The 21,636-nt window shown below is 42.5% G+C and overlaps 1 protein-coding gene across 13 annotated transcripts in view; it reads right to left on the bottom strand.

The window, feature by feature from the left end:
• The window catches only part of LOC138214275 (cytoplasmic dynein 1 intermediate chain 1), a 55,449-nt gene that overhangs the window by 22,760 nt on the left and 11,053 nt on the right, over positions 1-21,636 (bottom strand). For 8 of the 13 annotated variants that reach the window (XM_069175732.1, XM_069175737.1, XM_069175739.1 and 5 more), the window contains 4 exons: positions 9,673-9,768; positions 7,186-7,357; positions 5,949-6,048; positions 5,592-5,717 (listed from right to left, as the gene is read on the bottom strand). In XM_069175732.1, the coding sequence (XP_069031833.1) occupies positions 5,592-5,717; positions 5,949-6,048; positions 7,186-7,357; positions 9,673-9,768 (494 nt within the window). The remainder of the gene's footprint in view (positions 1-5,591; positions 5,718-5,948; positions 6,049-7,185; positions 7,358-9,672; positions 9,769-21,636) is intronic. The other 5 variants (XM_069175734.1, XM_069175738.1, XM_069175742.1 and 2 more) reach the window with 1 other exon arrangement.

Genomic DNA, 21,636 nt, shown 5'->3' with positions numbered 1-21,636 from the left:
TCATCCCTCCTTCTCCTTCTGCCTCACCGCACTCATCTGTTTTCCACTCTGCCTTATCAGGACCAGATGGATCTGACTGTCTTTCCTTGCATCCCGGCTTCGCAACCTCCCCCCACCACCTTTCTACCCCTGGCTTCGCTCGTTTATGACACCCCACAGATTTTGTCACTCTGTGGTTCCTGGCAAGGAGAGACAAATACCAAGCCAGAGTCTCCATTTCACCAGGCGAAGAATGGAGCGAGGAGCACGAGGAGGAGGCTCTGGGAACAAAAACAGGCCTTTCTCTGCCTCCTACAGCTCCTTTTCCTTCACTTTCCATATCTTGTTTGTTTGCTTGGCTCATTTTTTTTTTTCACTTTTGCTCATTTGTGGTTTTATTGGATTTGTGTTGTAAATATGATACAATGTGAAATGTTTGGCTCAACCGTACTCTGCCCTACTCTCTTCTGATTCCTGACTGGAAATATGCAACAAGTTCCTCCTCAGGTCTGTTCTTGTCTTTTTGACAAGATATTGTCGTACCATTCACCAAACTTGAGTGGTAAGTGGAAATGTCGCTTTTCCAGAACTCTTGTTGAACATATCAAATTAGGTAAGTTTCATGATTTAATTTTTTTTCAAATCTAATAGTTAATGCGACAATTGTCTTGTTTCCCTATTTTTTTTTATTTTTTTTTTTACAGGTGCTTGGTAAATTACTACTGCCAGAAGGGGGCGGTGATATCACCTAAAAGCTGTTTGCCAACCACCACTAAACAACAAAAGGAGGAGAGAAACACGTTTCCTTTGGCTTCCAGTAAAACATGTGCTGCGAGATGAGAGGCTACAGTACAAACAGGAGACAATGAGTCGCAGTACAAACTCTGTCAGGTAAAAGCTGGCATATGATAAGTCGACCACAGTTTTGCGCAGTAATTTTAGATTGAAGCACGAAGCAGACAGTCCATCCACAGAACAACAGTCAACGCTATGAGCTTCGTCACCAGACGAGTTTGATGTTGGATGTGCAGAACAAACAAACACCAACATCTCAAGGATGAAGCTAAAGTCACGCTTCCCATCAGCTTTGTCCAAGATGAGGGTTTTCCAAGTTTAATTAACATTGGTGGAGCCTGAGTTTACACTGTTCCTTAAGTGAGTCTGTGTGTGTGTGTGTGTGTGTGTGTGTGTGTGTGTGTGTGTGTGTGTGTGTGTGTGTGTGTGTGTGTGTGTGTGTGTACATGCAGAGGAAGGGTGTGAGTCTCCGAATAATAGTCCAATAGACTTGAGCCTCAGCACTCACACATCGTATCGTTGAAACCTCAGTTATCCTCCTTACCTGGGATTATTTTTCAAGAAATAGTTTGACATTTTGGCAAACACATTTATTTGTTTTCTCTCAGGAAGCTGTAGACACCACTTGTTGCTTGGCAACCTTACGGTAACAACAAAGGAAGACAACTGGAAGAACAGTCCAGCACATAGCCCCTGTATAACTGCATCATACTGTTTCTTTTACACTTCATTTTTGTACAGATGCATGGCAGCAAAGGATACACAGTATAACATAGTAATAAGTGAACTTTAAAGGAATGTGTTTTGTTTTTTTACATTTAAAACAGAATCGGACTTCCCTCTGTTTCTAGTATTTTTGGTAAGTTAACAGTCACTACAGTCTCTGATCAGTACAGTCAAAGTTGTACAAAATAAACTAAGACGCCACAACATTCAACACTCACATTTTGCAAAATTAGGCTCAATCTATTTGGTGTGCCAAAATAAAACGCTGTCAGCAGTCTTAACTCATCTGCTAAGCGGGAACTTAGAGCATTTTACTGCTAAACACATTGCAGGTTCATTCTCCAGTAAAATTGCACATATGCTCAAACCCAGTCAAAGACTGAATAATGCTGTGCACAGTTCTCTCGCCCTCCCTCTCACTCTCTGGTTCTCTTACTCAACCTTGCTGGAAGTGACAAAGGCCCGGGGAGCGATGCAAGGCAGCGAGATATTAATAAAAATATGACTGAGTCCAATGGGATATGACAGTAGCGGTGGGGGTTGTTACAGGGAGGCATGTGGTTTGGGGGGGTTCAGCAGCGGTTTTAAGTCAAACGGGCCCTCTAATGTGGTGTGACTTTGCCCACTTGAGAGGCTGGTGTGAAGTTACAAGATTGGACCCAACTGGGTCGGGGAGATGATGGGTCCAATTGCCGGGACAGCCGGGATGAGGGGAGGCATGCTGGTACCAGAATCCACAGTAGCGGCAGCCCCTTTTCCAGCAGTACAGACCCCATCCACAACCTGATGGATCACACACTTCCTCCACTATATTATGGACCAATGGCTCCTCAAGTCGGGTCATGAAACTGCAACAGTTCCTTCAGGGGATTGTAACGGGATCCCCACTACACTGTTTCATCTCAGATACAGTTTATTTACTGTCTTGAAGTAATAACACATTCATCATCACATTACAAACTAATGAAACATCAGGAAAACTATTTATCATAACGTAAATACAATAAGGGTAATGGGGAAATTAGTTGAGTAATAGCTGACTGCATAAAGGTAAAGCTGGATTCATGAATGACAACTATTTTAAAAAGGTGCTTTTTTTTATATTACTAGTGTAGTTATAAGTAGAGTTTGTATTCTTTGTCAGGCAGAACATTTGAATCATTCTGAAACAAACAGTAAAACCAAAAGTAAAATGCGATACGATAGAATGAGAAAGCTGTGAATAGCTTTGATAAAGAAACGTAGAGGTAAAAAAAAAGAGATGTAAAGTAACAGCGAAGCAGCAAGAGATACAAAAATGAGAACTGTGACATTTCTGTGACATCTGTTTACTCCACGTGGGAAGAAAATTTGTCAAGCCCGAGCTTGTCTCCTTAAGTATTGCATTAAAATGCAATGTTACAGCACTGCTGCACATTGCCAGAAATATTTGTGCACCGTTCCCAGATTGCACTTGCACAAACTGACACTGAGACTCCTCCTGAAATTAAACTAGCTTTTGAATTACTGCTGCACCAACATGTCAAGGACATAAACCAGCAACGCTTCTGCAAAGTAAAAAAAATAGCAGATTGTTCTTTCACCGTGTGGTTTGCAATGCACATAAGCAATAGTATTCTATCTACGTAGTTTTTAAGTACAGCTCCAAAAAGTCCTGAAACTAATAAAACTGCCCTGAAACAAGCGGAGATCATCTCACCCCAACAATTTTATGAGGTTACATTTTGTTAAAAAGGAAAGTTTCTGCATCACTAAGACCACTCACCGAACTGCACACAGCTCGACAAGAAATATAGAAGCTTGACCTCACCAAAACCCCATCTGAAATATGAAGCCTTCTATAAGCCATAGACTTATACAATAAAGCCCCCACTGACTCCAACCTCAACCACAAACCCCAGCCCTCCAATACCACCCCGCACTGTCATTCTTTTGTATCCTACACACACACACACACACACACACACAGGCACACACACATGCCACAGCCTTGATATATGTGCACATAAACAAACACTCGCAAACACACATATAGTATTCAGCCATCTATACCCCCATCCACCAGACGAAAGCGGCTTCTGTGGGCAAGTCTGTAAAAACAAAAATGGCTGAAATACTGATGAACCCTGCTTGCCATAAACACTAGTGTGTGCCAGTGTGTGTGTGTGTGTGTGTGTGTGTGTGTGTGTGTGTGTGAGAGATTTTGTGTGTGTGTGTGTGTGTGTGTGTGTGTGTGTGTGTGTGTGTGTGTGTGTGTGAGAGTGTGTGTGTGTGTGAGTGTGTAAGTGTGTGAATGTACTGCATGTGTATAGCAAACGGTAAATGTGTGTGATGCGGGGAGAAAGCACATGGCTGGCCTTCTGTTACTCTGTCTAAGGGCAGGAGGTGGAAGGTGAAAAGAAAAAGAGAACGCATGAGGCAGAGAGAGGAAGAGGCACCGAGCCCTGTGGTTTTGGGGGGGTTAAACAGCAGAACATGCTCGCACATTAAAAGCCATCTGATCCACAGCTAACTAGAGTTGCAACTCTGTTTGCAAAGGGCACCGCAGAGAGAAAGAGAACTAGAAAAAAAAAAACTCCAACCACTCTTGGGTTCCTTTCATCCAAATCCAGGATGTCAAATTAATTCTTTCTTTAATTATTTGATCTCGATTTCCATCATCCGCTACTCGTCCTTTCTCCTCTGCAGCCAACTTTTCTGTCTCCCCTCATGAAGAGACCATGGCACAGGCCCGGGCCTCACTAACTCCCTGACTAACACGGGCTATGGGGCACTTTAAAGTTTCTGTCGGCTCTCAGTCATTTTTCTTGTCTGCATCAGCAGCACTTCATATAATGCACATCTTTCCAGTAAACACTCACTTAAAACAAATCTCTGCATGTGGACAAGTGGCCTGTGTTTGTGGAAGTGGTTTGTACGTGTCTGTTACAGAGTGCAAACAGGAGCCGCTGTGACCCTGTCACTGCATTTCCGCTTATACTGGAACACAGTCCACCTCTGCTGCACATATTTACAGCCGAATGATTTATGGAGCATTTTGTCGGCTGCTTACACAAATATCCTGGTTCCAAAACGTCCACTACTCAACGCTGACAATTCACAGATCAGCATGCTGAGAAACCGCACCGCTAATAAAGTCAGATGTACTGAAACATATTTCGTCAGAGCGCCACATGGAAAAAGCTACAGAATCCTAAAGCTACTAGATGCATAGCTGTAATCTATCCGCACGACCACATGAATTTCAGCAGCAGCATAAATGATGGCGCTGTGAAAGAATGGAGTGTTTTAAAAATCCATTATGGAGCTCGACTTATATGGCAACCTACAAATTGAAATATTTGTCCGGTACGCAGGATTTTTGAAAGTGAAAGTACGTGTGCGCATTTCTAACGTCACCTTCAAACAGCGATGTCATTGCTCATGGCACTAATGCTACTACACGCGTGTTCCACCTTTCACAGTATGAGGAAGACTTATCAATTATTGGGAAACACAGCACTGCCGACATTAGACGGGGCAGAAGCGTGGGTGGGCTAACATACACACAGACTGAGACGGCTCTATATGGTCTTGCCTGCTTTGTGCGAGCTGTGAAGGTCCTCAGACCCGATCCTTTCATCCCCCCACTCCTCCCTCCGTAGTGTCATTTGCTATTACTAAATTTATTAGTTTCTTTTCCACCAAAACGTTACTTTGTATTTCGTTAAAACTGGCCTCCACTGTCACTTCATGTAAAGAGTCAAATGAAGGCATGTGGAGTGCCACTGCATTTGTGTTTGTTTCAAACAATTTTTCACTCACACAAGTCCTGCCATCAGAGGATGGAAGAGGAACAAGCAGTAGATTACTGGATGGATTGATGGTTGCCAGATGGGGTATGAAAAATGGTGCTTTTGAAATCCTGAGAGGCAAACAAGGAGAAAGGAAGGTGGAAGATGTTTTGTTTCAACAGTATAGCTCTATGGCAGTTCTTCATGCTTTCATTTCAACATCCAGAAAGGAAAAATTATTTCCTCCCTACAGCAATGTGACATCGGTGTCACATTGCATAGATGCATAGATGTGAGGTCTGATAAAGTTCGAAGTACCTGACAGTGAAAGATGTACTCCGGTGTGGCCTTCTTAAACTTCATGTTCCACACCAGGGCAACGCCGTCTGGTTCGTGGGGAGCATCTTCATTGTTGTTATAGGAGGCGACCAGCAACTCAGGATACTAAGAAACAGATAAAAGAAAGGAGCAAGAGGGGGAGGAGGAGAAACCCCAAAAGAAGGATGTTAATAGAAAGAGAGGAAGCTGATCCCTCTCTCTCTGAAAACAAACACAACAGCAAAATTATGAATAAGTTTGAAACCTTGAAATCTGCTGCTGACATTTCTTGGTAAATGATTTACAAAGTGGTAAAGTTTGGATTCAAAGGTGGACACACCACGTGTCAGGCCTCACCTGAAGGGACCAGTCAAGGCAGGTGATAACACGATGTTTGGACCAGTGCTCGTCGTAGAAGAGCCGACTGAAGGACAGACTGGAGCCGCTGCCCAAGTCTCTGGAGGCAGACAGAAGAGATACAAGTCAAAGGTGACTTATTGATCAAACCTGAAGCCAACCGAGCTTAGTTCCAGTAGCACAATAGGTACTTGCCAGGATAAATAGGTACCTGCCAAGAAACTAAATATGACTTCAGTCGGCTGAGGGCCTTTGTGATCACTGGTGAGCTGCTTTCAGCCCGGGCTTCTCCAAAATGCGCATGCTTTAGTAACTATTTTGGAATGGGAGGAACTATTTTCCTTCATGAACTTCCACCATAACTTCCACATATTTGAGCTGTACAACAAGAATCAAGGCCAACTTGTGAGAGAGTGAGAAAGCTGTGTGAGTGTCTCTGCGTTGTCGTGGGTCAATAATTTCAGCCACCAGAAAGCACGTTCCTTGTGGTGAAACTAGATCCTATGCAGATTGTTGTGTCACTGACCACTTCAGACCGTTGCAACACCACGGGTTGTTTACAATCTTCTGTTGAACGTAGTCTCCGACTGGACTTCTTATTACAACATAATATCTGCACCAGTATGTGTGAATCATGTCCACATTGTCTGCAATACTATGCAAGACTATATATGATGAAACAAGGTGGTGAAATGTAGGTTATGTTGTTACACTTTGAAGAGCATGTCTCTGGAAAAAAAGAAAAAAAAGAGGGGTGATGTTGAGCTCTGGGCCACGGCCTGTTTTAGACATAATCTCTATCTGACCACAGGCTTCATGCTTCTCTCGGGCTGCAGTGGTCAAAGTTGAAGTGAGTCGGTAAAAGCAGCATTCTTCTATAATAGCAGAGGAGTATACTGAAACAGCTTTGCACTTATGACTCTTACAACTTCAACCAACACTTTGATAACCTCTATTTGGAGGCAACCCTTCACATGGCAAGACAATGCTCTTTGGGTGGTGATGGTTGTTAGTTCACAGGAGCTTTTAACCCTCTGAGAGTGTGACGTCACTACGAAGACATGCGTTTTGAAGAACAAAGGAGCTCCCGGGCCCAGAGAGTGACACAGTGGGCATGAGTCAGTCTCAGCACATTTCTTTTTTCAAGGCGTGCAAGTAAATGCTCACATGTGCTCTCACATCCAAGTTCTTTCCTCCCTCTGAACTCTTGGTCTCCTCATGCCCCCTCCCTGCTCACCCCTCTTTGTCCTCGAGGTCTCGGCCACTGTAGTCGAAGAAGATGTTGCCGTCTTCGGCCAGAGCTCTCTCCATCACCCTGATGCTGCAGTCGAAGAAACTCTGAAACTCAGAGGAGTGCAGGATCTGTTGCCTCTCTTCCTCCGTCAGCTCCCGCAACACCGGAAATGAGCCTGTTGAAACAAATATAAACATTAAGACAAATATGTGAAACACTCATGTATAAAAAAATTCACACGTCACAACATTTTTTGTTTTCAAACAAAATCCAAAAGTCCAAAGATAATAATATTATCATTAGTATTTTCAAAGGTTCTGTAATGTTTAAATTCAGATCTCCACCTCTTTTTTTTTTCTTTTTTTTTTTATTAAATATAAGCAGTTCTCAGTGAAAAAAATATATACTGTAACAGTATATATTTTATACTGTAACAGTATATATTTTTTAGTATATATTTTTTTATATACATATATAGGTATAAAAATGCTCAATCCACAGAGAAATATACACAGCCCGTATTCAGTCACAGTACCCTTTGGGCTTTCGTAAATTTGTGATATCACAAACTCACACTCATGTCATGTGTTCTCCGACAGCCCGGTTCAACCCTTTAATGTAGAAGAAAACAACAAACCGTCATCCTGTCACTATGTTGCCAAACTACAAAAACAATAAAAGCTTTAGTTGGCCTGGGCCTGAGTCACTCGGAGAAAGAGTCAACCAATCAGAAGACAGGGTCATTAAGATCTGTGTGCCTTATAGACACGGACACAAAACAGCCTGTTCTTGGTAAAGCTCCAGATAAAAGCTCCAGAGAGGAAATATGGGACTTTTAAGATTATTTTGGCATTATTTGACAGTTGGTATGGAAAGTAATGGGAAACATCTGGAGAGAGAGAAGTGCAGTACATGCAACAAAGCTTGCCCTAGCGACCGTGGACGTTGCAATTATATGGTATGTACCTTAACCATAAAGCAACCTGGGTGCCCTACACAGTGCCACCCTTGTCATCCATAACTAATATGCTGAACTGCTGAACAAAGATCATACATTAAAATGTTTATCTGGTTAAAACATAAAGTTTTGCAATTCTTTAAATAGTTTTTTTTCCTTCTTTTGTGAAATTACAAAGATGTCCATAATGTTTGATATTTTTCCTTTCGAAAGAGCAATAGAGATAAACAGGAAATGTGGGGACAGAGATCAGAAGAATGACATACAGCAAAGATTCAGTCAGACAGGTGTTAAACAGGGGATTAAAAGCCCAAAAGTGAGCAATGACTCTTTACTGTAAAGAAACTGACATTGTAACACTGAGCCCTTAACTACTGACAGACAGTACAGATGTCCCACTGAAATGTCCAAACCCATACACACAGCCCTGTTGTGTGCACGACTACGAAAAGCACCGTAAATACGCCGTGCACTTTTGACGTCGAATTAACATGCTCTTCATCTCTATCAAAACCAGAATCACATCCAGGACATCATAAAACTACAAACAGATCCTAATGCATCGTTTCTAGTAAAATCCAACAGCAACAACTTCATAAACAAGAGAAAAACAAAGCCCTCTGAGCGACCCGCCTCCCTTTGAACGTAATGGCTGCACAGCACGGCGTCCAGTTTTTGAAGTCACTGTCCCCAAGCACACACATGCAAATGTTACACACAAGAGCACGCACAGACACACATATATCGACCTTTACCCTGCCTCTTGACTTTGATCCCCCCCATCCCTTTGTATTTCTTACGAGTTGTCAGAAAAGACCCAGTGAATCGAGTGGCAGAGATCAAAGGCCAGACCTTCTAATAGGCCAGGATGGAGAGGAGACGGATGACTGTGTGTTTATGAGTTTGTGTGTGCATCTGTCTATGTGTGTGTTTGACTCACACTTACTACAGTCACGGATATTCAGTGTATGTAGCTAAATATGAATTATGTCTATCCATCTGTGTCCATCATGTGCTGTGTTTTAACCCACCAGAAAGCTCTGTGTCTTTTTTCTACCACACGAACCCTCCATATATGCAAGGAGACATGCACGCACACACACACACACACACACACACGCACACACACACACGCACATCTCCATTCCTTTTTACTTTGAAATGTGGCCAGGGGGTCAAGTGACAGGTTTTTAATCAGTGCTGACCCCCACATGCCATGGAGCTGATATGCAGGACGCGCTTTAACCCGCACTGTAACCTCCCCCCACCCTCCCATCTGATACACCCACTGACTGGCAGAGGGTGTCACACACGAGTGACCGTGTTTCGTGACAGTTTGACCAGCAACATGTGAGATGTCGAGAGAAGAAGGAGACCAGAGGATGAAGAATGGGAAGTTTTGTGTTTGCAGTCATTGGAGGTAGAACTGAAAAACAATTATTGAATGTATGAAAACTTGAGGTGCTTAAAGACGGTTAAAATTACAATAGCTGATCATTTTTACTCTTCCATCATCCAGGCGGTCGTTTTACCTTCTTTAGTTTCCCTGTTGTCGTCTTCATCCTGCTGCTCCGACTCTGGGCCTGGTTTGGCCTCCATCATCTCTTCATCTTCCTCCTCCTCCTCTACTGAAAGAGAGTAAAAACAAGAGAGAGAGCACTCATGTTAATCAACAGCTGTTCCAATTTTCCTCGACCTCCCGCTGCGTGCCGCCTCCACCCCCCTTCTTCTTACCAAAATAATCATTCCCAGACATGCACCGGTACACCTGACTAACTAACATTCAGTTCGAGTGGTTTCATTTACAAACACACGCACTCGTGATTGTGTGGTTTTTAGAGGGCAAAAGAATTGGCTGCAGAATTTCCATTGAAAGTTTCATAAGTATATTAAGTAGACATTATTTTGGGAAAAGAGATAAAAGAAGATCCATTTCCATAATCAAACATACATGATCCGAATGTACGGACATACTGGTCACCATGCATCTGAACCACAAACACACTTACAGCCAGCAGGAAATGTAAGAGTTGTGTGTGTGCTCCTCTTTCCCTCACCTTTGACCCCAAGCAAAGAGATCCTGTTTTGTGTGTGTAAAAGGGGATTCCCTCTGCAGTCACTCCAATCAGGGTCTGCAATTAGGCTTGACTCTGTAGGATTTGTTGTAAGTGTGTGCAGAGTGTGTGTGTGTGTGTGTGTGTGTGTGGGGGGGGGGGGGGGGGGGGTTCAAGTATGAAGGGTTACTGTCAACATAGGCACCTGCTTGTGAGCTACTGCCCAACCACCCCTCAGGGCATGTGTTGGTAACCCTCGGCAACCTCTCCTCCTCTTTTCCGCTGCTCCCTCCCTCTGAACCAGATGCTTGGAGTCGGGGGGCCTCTCTGAAGGCCTCTTAACACCCTGACACTGCGACCAGACACCTGTGGTCTGCTAACACACACACGCTACACACATACTATCTGTATTTTTCTCCCTCACAAACACACACGCACACACACACACACACACTCACACTCACACACACACTCAAACACACCGAGGCCTCGCCCGCAGTGCCAAGGGTGGCGAGGGGTTAACTGGCAGGGTCAGGCTGACAACAGTTGCTCAGTCCAGTGGGAGGAAGTGACTACATCACACCATCAGACATGTCATGTCTCTCACACACACACACACACACACACACACACACACACACACACACACACACACGTCGGGGTGTGTTTAACTCAGCTGGAGTATGGCCTGGGGCACCGTTAAAACCACTCGCTCAGGGGCCGCTCATGCACCGGATGAACTGTCCATTTATCACTTGGACCCGCATAAGCTTTTGATGAACTCACTGCTGTTCTTTAAAAGCTACAAACACAAACGATTTTACTATTATTACTACAATAATGTCAGGCCTCCTTTTTTGTTTTGTTTTTTCCATTGCCTTCCTCATACATCCTTTCTTTGCAGTCTTTGTGTTTTTCTTTCTTTTTAACTTCCAAGTAAATGCTTTTGATATATGACTTTATTTTCATACTGTGTGTACATAATAAATGACTAAGCTAAATCAAATACACGGTGGTGAGGCTCAAGCCAAGTCGGTGGTTAACAGCCAGCTGTAGTGATCCAAACACCAGTGACCCACCAGTATGGAAGAGAGACCAGACAGGCAGACTGCCAGACTAGCTCCGTGTCTGAGCTGCCAAAACAGACACGCTGCAAACAGAAAAGCGCAGGGATGCCCTTTTTCCTGCTCCTTTTGTCTCTTCCCCAATGCCTCAGTTTGTGAAGCTTTATTCCGCTTCAATGTTGTTGTTGTTGTTGTTGTTGTTTTTTTTCAGTCATTTTTCCCTCCATAAAGTTAATCTGCAAAGCTTCAGGATGTAGAAAAGAAAGCGGGACGATATATTGCACACAACTTCTATTCTGCTCTATTTTGTTGACCTTATGTGACCGGTCCGGTGGTTGGAATGTGTGGTGATGGGGATGGGAGGAGCGTGAGGAGAGGAGAGAGACCACATTGAGGAGCGGTCAAACTGTCAGCCCCCGGGACCACAGGACTCTGGAGCAAGGCAGCATGATTCATAGCCTATGGGTTACCTCACTGAGGGGAGACGGTCCAATTCCCGTATGAAGATACTGCTGATGTCTCTGCCAATAACCATGCATCAAGTTGTTCTGTCACAGTCCTGCACCAAAAATATCCCCACTATTTCCTTTGAATGGAAATTTTCTGAGATATTTTGCTGCGTGTGTTCACAGTAAAGCAAAAACTACACTGTGGTAAATGATACTGGAAAGTAGAAATGATCAACTTTATGTAAAATGTTCATGCAAACACACACAGAGGGGCACTATACAGTTTCCTGTTGCGTTGCAAAAGAAGCAGAGAAGGGAAATCAAAAGAGACAATCTTTCACAGTGTGAGTTTGTCCGCCTGCTACCTTGTAAGTATCTGCACACTTTCTTGTTTCCACCTCATTCCAGTCACGGGATGCTCTCTCTTTCCACCTGCCGCTTAATACCTCTCCTCACTGCAGGACGACCGGTTAACTGGTATCCTCCCCCTCGACACAGACGGGGGGTCTACCTTGATGAAACTCCGCTTGGGGGCTCCCGTTTTGGCCGGCTACACACCCGGTGTAATGATATCCTCGGTAGCCCGGGGCCGCCGCATCTGGCTGCCTCAATCTTCCCCAGGCTGCTTACTCATGCTGACCGGGACCAGTCAATTCAGAACAGCGCAGCAGGTATGTACACACTCAGATTCATAGTGTGGAGATACAAAGTACACGCACACGTGACACGCACACGTGTAAGAGTGTTTGGAAATGCAGATGCGCACACACACACACACACACACACACACACACACACACACACACACACACACACAGAAACAGAGTACACACGTACAAATATGTGAAACTGTTATTGTACTGAAACACAGAAATGTGGCAAAACTTAGTCTACGTGATTAAACAAAGTGGGTGTCAGCCATAAAATTCATCCTCACATTCAATAACTGCAGACACACCGACACAGAAATCTGTGGCCTCCTGTTATCCAACACAAAAAATATTCCATTAACTTCTTAAATTTGGTAAAAAATTAAGTACTTCTTTCACAATGATTCTTGAATCTCTGAGTTAATGAATCAGAACTAGTATCAGGAGAGAAAAATGTATATTTTACAATATATCTTATCAACTTCTGATTGAACTTTATAGTGATTAAGTAATACTATCTTGTTCTTCAAATTTGTGTTTTACATTTGTGAATGTAACAGTGTTGTGTGCTTATTTTCATCCAATAAACACCCCAAATATTCATCTCAATGAAGAGGATGAAGAAAAACGGCAAATATTGACATTACAGATGCTGTGACCAGTGAATGTTTGTAATGTTTGAAATAGAATAAAAATCTTGAACTAAGAATCAGTTTTAAAAATGTTATGTTTTCCTACACCTGTGCAAAGTTCCTCCAAAGATACAAACAATATGGAATTAGACAGTAAATATAATGCAACTATCTACAACACTGAGTCTAATAAAAACTTTATTATCATGTTTTCAGTGCATTAGGCTCTTGTTAGCCAGAATAGGCATCATTATTGCTTTTTATGGACTAACAAAAGAGTGAAATAGTTCAGGTGAGAGTAATGGGCGGATCTGTTTGTTGAATAAAGAAAACATAGTCTTAATGAAGGCTGATCCACCGCTGAGAGTTTCATTAGCTTAAACATCTTGTATTATTTCACAGTAGGCAGCTACTACCGAGCATGTGGAGAGAAATACAGACAGCACATAAAATATACTGAGAGCGTATAAAAGATGTACATACACTGTCCTCTGCTCCCCTTCAGATGGTACATGAGGCATAATGGCATGGTGTGTCACAGCAGTAATGTGTTAGCATGTGTTCCATTTGGTAAGGACCAAAGCGTTAGCTAACCTTTTATTCTGAACCCAATGCACAGTAAATGCTGGTGTGTTGAAATGTGTTAGTGCATGCTTGGAGCGATTGGCATAGTTATCAAAGAGCTGTGGGTGTTTGTGTAGAGGACAGGATGAGACTCGGCTCCAAGTTTGTCATCAACTACATTACGGGGGCAGAGCTGCAGACTTATTACGGCAGTACGGAGGTGACTACCGAACTGAGTCACGCACAATCAAAGTTGACAGTACTCATAATTTTTTTAGATCTCCATTGTATTAATCACAAAGACAGAGATACTGATATGAGACAGACGAGGCGGCGGAACTAGGGAGAGGGACACAAAAGAGAAATCCAGTAGGATTTTGGGGGATCCCACACACGGGAAATAACCCTACAACATTATATACACATTTATATGGGCAGGCACGTACCTAAACCTAAACCACACACACACACACACACACACGCACGCACACACACACACACACACACACAAGTTCGCAGGGGTTCTGTGGGGTTGGCTGTTGAACAGACCACAACACAAGCACTATGTAGAGGAGTAGGAGGTCAACAAGACTTGAAAGGCTCGTCTAATGTGGCCCTGGCACGACACACACACACACACACACACACACACACACACACACACGCACACACACGCACACACACGCACACACACGCACACACACGCACACACGCAGAGACTAACTTCACTGAGAACAACTCAAACCTGAACCCTCTTATTGTTAAAGAAAAGACACAACACACATATTCACACTACAACCACATCACCTCTGCATACATTACTACTGACCTGAGGCATCAGGGGAATTCTCTCACTTCTTATACGTCCCACCTCCAGTAATGTAATCCTTGTTGTTCAAGAATTATACAACCACAGTGATTTTACATGTGTGGAACAATGATACAGGTTTTAAATCAAATCAAGTAGATAAAAAGTGAAACAACAGATGTACGGGAAATTTGTTTTTGTCACACTGGACATTGTTACATTTTTTTAAACATACCTATTTAAAGGATAAGTATGCAAAAATCTAGAGAACATCATATCTAGTATCAGCTCATGGTCCATTTTTGTCGTCCCAGAGATTCAAATAAGCTGCACTCTTTACATCACTTGTTATGTTTTTAAAAGCTACACCATCTATGCTCTTTGTCCGAACACAGAGAAACACTGTTTGCATTTTAGGGACCTCGGTTAGTCAGGTTGGACAGAAAATTGATGGTTTAGAGCAATCCATGTAGCAAAGTCAAACAGATCTTCTTCTGAGAGGTGAGAGGGCAGCGCAACCTGCTCAAGAGACTCACCGATCTGTAGACATTCAGGATAGATGTGACAGACTGTCGGGAAAAGTACAACAATGTGGCCTGAATGCAACCTCCATAGGTGCAATTTCTCGCAAAGAGATAATTTTCTAAGGGTATAACATCACTTGAGCTTCCTACAAAGTCGGGAAATGTTAAGTAATTGCTTGTAAAATAATTATTTTTCCCATAAAGTGACCGAGGATTGTGGAAATGCATTAAAAATCGTCAGGCACTGATAATCTTCTAAGCCAAGTTGGTTAATTTTATTGTTTTTTGCCTTTCATTTATTTTAATAGAAAATATTGTTTAAAATTCATCATGGTTCATCAAGTCATGATTGCCACAGTAGGGGTAAACGTATTCCCCACATACCCACATTAGCAGCAGGACCTGATGTAAAAACTGGTAGCTAAAACCCGCAGCATGATTCAGATTAATTCATCTCTTCACGACACTTCCAGACACTGATCAAACATCGTGTATGTGTGTCTGTGTACGCCCGAGTCTACACTGTATTCACACACGCATGCCCACACATAATCTGCGTTCATTAACGCAGCCTGTACAGGCCTTCAGGGGCCTGCAGCCAACTTTGTGCTGGTAGATTTTCTCCATCTCCTTCCTCTTTTTCAGTCTCTCTTCCTCTGTCCAATCCCCCCTCCCCCTCTCTTTTTGAGTAGTGCCACCCAGGCTTGGCTCTGACCCAGACCCACATCTTTAAAATGAGCCATCATGCCACGCCATGCCATGCCATACTCTGGAGCCCCACCGCACGGCCCTGATTAAAACCCATGACTTCAAACTTTCCAAACTGTCAAAAACCCAGTCAGGGAGAGAGAGCAGAGAGAGACAGAGCAACAGAAAGAAAACGTCTTACATAAAATCACCGCTGTGGCATCGACTTGCTTTTCAACGCGTCATCTGAGCTGGTATTTGTGTCACTCAGAAATAGGACTGTCTGCATTTGTGTGGTTATATGTGTGTGTGTGTGTGTGTGTGTGTGTGTGTGTGTGTGTGTGTGTGTGTGTGTGTGTGTGTGTGTGTGTGTGTGTTGCGTGTGCGCGTGTGTGGCTCAGATGCCGGTCTATTTGCTACTCTGATGACAATGGTATTTAATTTAGTTTTAATGCAGGATGAAGGGACAGACAAGACAACAATTTTTTTTTTTATAGATCGGCTGACTGTTTAATCCTTCTGGGTTTCAGTAAAATAAACAAAAGTGTTTTACAGCACCTCAGCAACTCAAATAAACAAACAAATGACCAAGCTCAATACCCATGGGGCAAAGATGGCACTGTCATCCACTCTAATCTAATTCTGTTACTATAATTAAGACAACACATGTTTGAAAATAACTGTAAAAAGATGACAGTTTATAATAGCATATTTAACTTCATTTGATACTCATTTCTAATGAAAACCTCTGTAACTTTGGGTTGGTGAGTCTTTGAGGGGAGACTATATGTGTCAAGAGTGCTCCCTGCTGGAAAGCTGCAGAACTACATGACACACTCCAGCCAAACAGAGAAGCAGCAGGTTTTATTGAATTGCATTTCAATCAACTGTCAAGCTGTAAACTGTGATAATGTTCTGGAAATGTGAGGTCTGAATCAGTCGGTACTAAATTTAAAAACTTGCTGAATTTAAGCCATGATTTGCTGAAGAATAATATTAATCAGACCTGTCATTTCAACCTTGATTTATTTTTCCTTCACTAACAATGAGAGTTTTTAAAATGAGAGTGTAAAGCAGTCAAAGGGCTCAAACTTGTCATACAAAGTGTTAAGAAACATCAAACTGAAACAAGTATCTAAAGCAGCGCTACAAGCTGCGGGCTCACTGTGCCAGTGAACTGCTGCCCTCTCAAAAGAAAACCCCCGGAGAGCCGAAGGGATCTCGGTGTACAAGAGAGACCACCCAGGCAAATGTTAAAGACCCACTGTTGTTTTACACATGTATAAAAGAAAATGCTACAAGGGTGGATCGGGTGGGGCGTGCATGTCAAAAAGTCAAGTTCAACAAAATGCAAACAAAAAAGGGAAAAAGTTGAAAAGAGAAAAAGGGGGAAACATGAAACCGTATTCCCACTCATCTTAGGCACTCATCAGATGGCAAATATTATTTTGGATGATGGCCATTTTACCAAAGAGCGAGAGAAAGCCAGAGTGAGGGAGATGAAGAAGGGGCTCATGTACCTTATTATACGGTGGTCATAGGGGAAAATTGCAATCATCTGTGACTCACTTGGAATACCGTACACGTTGTGAGAGACATTATTTTTTCTCTAATATCAAGAGTTTTTCTGGCTTTTGCCTGCCATGGCCATTTTGACAGAAGCCGCTTGGGAACCTGCATCAATTTCACAAGTGAAACGGGAGTGAAGGCTTTGCCCTTTTGAGGGCGACGACGATGAAAGCCAAACTCAGAGCTGTTTTATGAGGAGAGAAAGTGAGAAGCGCTGGACGATTATGTGTGTCTGCAGGGAAAAACACTGGGGGAGATCATAACAGCAAAACCCACCTTCTGGTCTGATCTGATCTGATCTGATCTGATGTGTGTGTGTGTGTGTGTGTGTGTGTGTGTGTGTGTGTGTGTGTGTGTGTGTGTGTGTGCGTGCGTGCGTGCGTGCGTGCGTGCGTGCGTGTGAGAGAGAGAATATGCACATACAGGACATGCACACTTGGTTTAAATAGTATCTCAATAAACTACTACTTCGAGGCAATAACTCTTTCAAAATAAAATTACAAGTCTCTCTCACACACACACACACACACACACACACACACACACACACACACACACACACACACACACCTTCTGTTCTGTTCAGCCGGCTGTAGTCGCCTGGCTGGAACAACAATGTATGAGACAAGCACTTCCATATGTGTCCGGACCCACGTACATATGCACATACATAGACACATACAGAAACATGGAAGGGCCTAACCATGCAAAATACACACATGCAACCGCCTTCCTCCCACCAGGACCTTGAAGACTGCCCACAAACCGATCAGTCATGTCAGTTTCCTACAGACTGGGAGTGTGTCAGATACACTGCTTATATTTGAATGCATCGTTGCACTGTAAAAAAAAAAAAAAAAATTGCACAGAAAGACATAGGAGAAAACTGGCTGAGGGAAGTTCAACTACCAACCTCAGACTTGTAGGAGAAACTGCACAAAACATAACATCACAAGAGCATGACTATTTGACCCCTGCCAACAAGAAAGTAGTTTCATTAAGCTGTGTATATAAACCTACATTTTACATTGTTGGCTTGAGCAACCCTCACCAAACAGCCACCCACTACATTCTCAAGACTCCAACATACAGCTTCTTTGACAACTTACAACTCACACTGATGAGACAAAAGATGATGCACCCCCCCCCCCCCCCCCCTGCCTAATATACGATCGGTCCTTTGCGCGGCATCAAAACAGCTCTGACCTGCTGAGGCATTGACTCTACAAGATCCCTGAGGTGTCCTGTGGTATCCGGCACAAAGATATTAGCAGCAGATCCTTTAAGCCCTGCTGCACATAAGACTTCAGATATCCCAGCATATTCATAGTTCGGTCCTTGTCAGAAAACTGTAGTTAGGTGTTCACTATGGGTGACTGGAAGCCTCCTTTTGCTGTTTGGAAATGATCCACCCCTATTCATGTCTTTATACCTTCCCATTTTTCCTAAATACAAGAACCGACTTTTCTCCTGCCAGGTTGTATATCCCGGATCTTGACATGCACCACTGTTGCAAATGTTTTCTTTCTCTGTGAGGGGTCATAATGCTTTGGCTGTGTCAGTGTGTCATCTCTGACTTGTATTTTAATTAAATTTGAATAGTTCCATGTAGTTCCATGTGGTGTATTTGAATTTTTTTTATGCTAGTGTTGGAACAATATCAGAATTTTGGAGCAGCAGATACCAAAACAAAACTTAAATTTGAGGAATATAAATACATCTTTCCACTCTACCCTTTCTTCATTTAACAAAAAAAGCCAATAGCTTCTCGAATGGTAAATACTCTTCAAACACGATAAACTGTTAAATTAATCTGACCTCTATCAGCATATTTGATACTTGGTATGGACACATTTTTGGTAAGTAACAGAAATTATTAAGATATCATTCCCAGTTCTATTGTCACTGCATTTAGGCTACATGTCAGCAACAACAACTTTGGTGACTTGACTTTGGTTCTCTATAAAAAAAAAAAATGCTGCCAGTCCAAGTAACATACAGTACATCAGAGTCATATGTGCAATACAAGAACTTCAATAAACTAGTGCTATAAACTTTTCAACTCTTGTAGTCATGAGTGTTAGACATGGATTCCAATCATTTTGGTGCCAATTTAAAATCTTGTCCAATTGGATTAAATCCCAGAGGATATTTTTTGTAATATTGTTGATAAATATTTGAAGTTCAGGACCTGTTTAACCATGTTTAATGAATTTGGGAGTTTGAGGAACAAAACACCAAAGTAAACATTCTGATTGGACCAATGTGCTGCCAATGGTCAGGATCATTTAATAAATGTGGAGTTTGGTTTCTTAACTGCTCCATTATGGGATTATATGACGTATTTGCATGTGCGTGTGTGTGTGTGTGGCCACTTTGTCAGCATTCATATGTGCATGTTTCTGTGGGTGTGTTTATGATTGTTTATTCCTGTGTGTGTTACTGTGCAATATATATTTACGTTTATGAATCTGAATGCTTGTGTGTGCGTGTGTGGGTATTTTCAGATAAGTGCTTGGACATGAAGTTTCTCTTGCAATTAGAGGCCATTTCCAGCACACCAAATGTTAAAAGAAAGCCCCTCATTGCAGTAAAAATACTTAAGGAGTGAATTGCTCACCAACTATACACTCAAGCTGTACACAGCCTAAAAACTAATGGGCCAGAACATATCAGAGGTGGGAGAGACAGACATGCACATGGATGCAAAAACATAGCATATACTCTTGACCCCATGAACTTTTCACCTTAAGAAGGGGGTTTTCCAAAGTTGTAATATCAAATTATACACACACACACAGTGTTGTATTTCCGAGTACCTACTTCTGGTTCACTGCAAACAATTATTGCTTTAATATCTGAGCTGCGTCATGGTCTCTCAGTGGCCTCTACTTCTTCCCCCCCACTTGATTCTCTCCTCCATTCCTCTGTTTATTCTCTTGTGACCACAAATTTCTCTTCACCTTTTACATTTGCTCTTTTTCCCTTCCCTTCACTTTCCACTGCAACCTATTATGGGTCTTTTAAGGCTCCACTGAGCGAAACCAATTTACTACAAATTGGGTCAGGCTCACACTAGTCCCATGCAAACCTGCACACTTGTATACGTGCACATCCACATGCACAAAATGGCCACAACCACCTTGACCTTTCCTCATCTTGCCAACATCTCAAGTAAGCACACACACATACTGATAGTTATCTTCAGATTGGGATCAGTCAAGTGAGGCTGCCAGAGTACTGACATTACTTCGTACATGGCCCAGTAGTATTGGCTGGTCCAGAGGAGAGATGAGGGAAGAAACAAAGAAAGAGACAGAAAGGTTGCCCACATTTTCGTAAAATTGTGTGAAATCTCACCCTTTCCTTCTCTTTGTAGAGTGTTTGACACTTGGCTTTATATTCATATGCCTCAGTGCCGGCAACAGCCGAAGCTGGAGCTATTACGTTTTTGGGTTGTCTGTCAATAATACGTCTCATTCTCATGAATGCAATATCTCACGAACACCATAATGGAAATTACTTCAAATTTGGTAAAAATGTTCACTTGTATTCGATGAACTGACTAATTATTGGTGGTCAAAGGTCAAAGGCCAAGGACACTGTGACCTCATGTCTGTCTATCAGGAGAGCCGAGAGGGAATTTGTTCAAATTTGGCACAAATGTTTACTTGGACACAAGGATGATGTGTGTAGACTTTGTTGATATAAGGGTAAAGGTCAATATGACCTCACGTCCATCCTATCCGCCCATTGCATTCTCGTGATCTCCTTAAACCTTAAATCTATCACATGCTCTTCACTCAGAAAACTCCCTTGACCTCATCATCTTATAAAGTTGATAAGTGTCCACATGTCACATTGCCATATGTTGAGCTTGCCTTTGTTGTCTTTTTGAATACTTTAAAAATTACTTTTAAGAATAAAGCTACAAATGCCAATAAACAACACTGAACAAATACCAGCATTTACTTATATTAGATTCTGTTTTGGGTTAATAATACATAGCCAGTTTGAAATAAAAGCCACTTCTCTTCCTAAAGATGTCAACACAGAAGATCTAACTGCATGAAACATCAACAACCCAACACACTTTGTTTGACCTTAGTAGGGTCAGGTTACTCTCACACACACCATAGTAGACCTTATTTTATTTCCCTGCTATGTCCTCAGACAAAGCCTCCATCCCTCACAACAAGCATGTCCATTCATACCCATTAGAATAGCAGTAAATAGCTGGAGCCAGCCGTGACTGGGGCTAATCTGATTGCCTGGCACAATGGGCACTCGGTACAGACAGATCAGTGAGCAGCCAATGGGAAAAAAACACATGTAGACAGCAACACATCACAATTACATGGAGGCAAATTGGTCACGGAAATGAAAAGCCTCATCATTAACTGGTTTAAATGAGAGTCACACAGACACAAACTTTATGGGAGATTTTAAAACACAAACTCTTGTATCGAAGACAGACACATGCAAAGTCAGATCA

This window comes from Embiotoca jacksoni, unplaced genomic scaffold (assembly GCF_022577435.1).
Source record: "Embiotoca jacksoni isolate LCO1_2020_lvr unplaced genomic scaffold, fEmbJac1.0.p SCAF_7, whole genome shotgun sequence".
Lineage (NCBI taxonomy): Eukaryota > Metazoa > Chordata > Actinopteri > Embiotocidae > Embiotoca > Embiotoca jacksoni.
The sequence above is the reverse complement of the archived record's forward strand: the minus strand, read 5'-3'. Positions and strand labels throughout refer to the sequence as shown.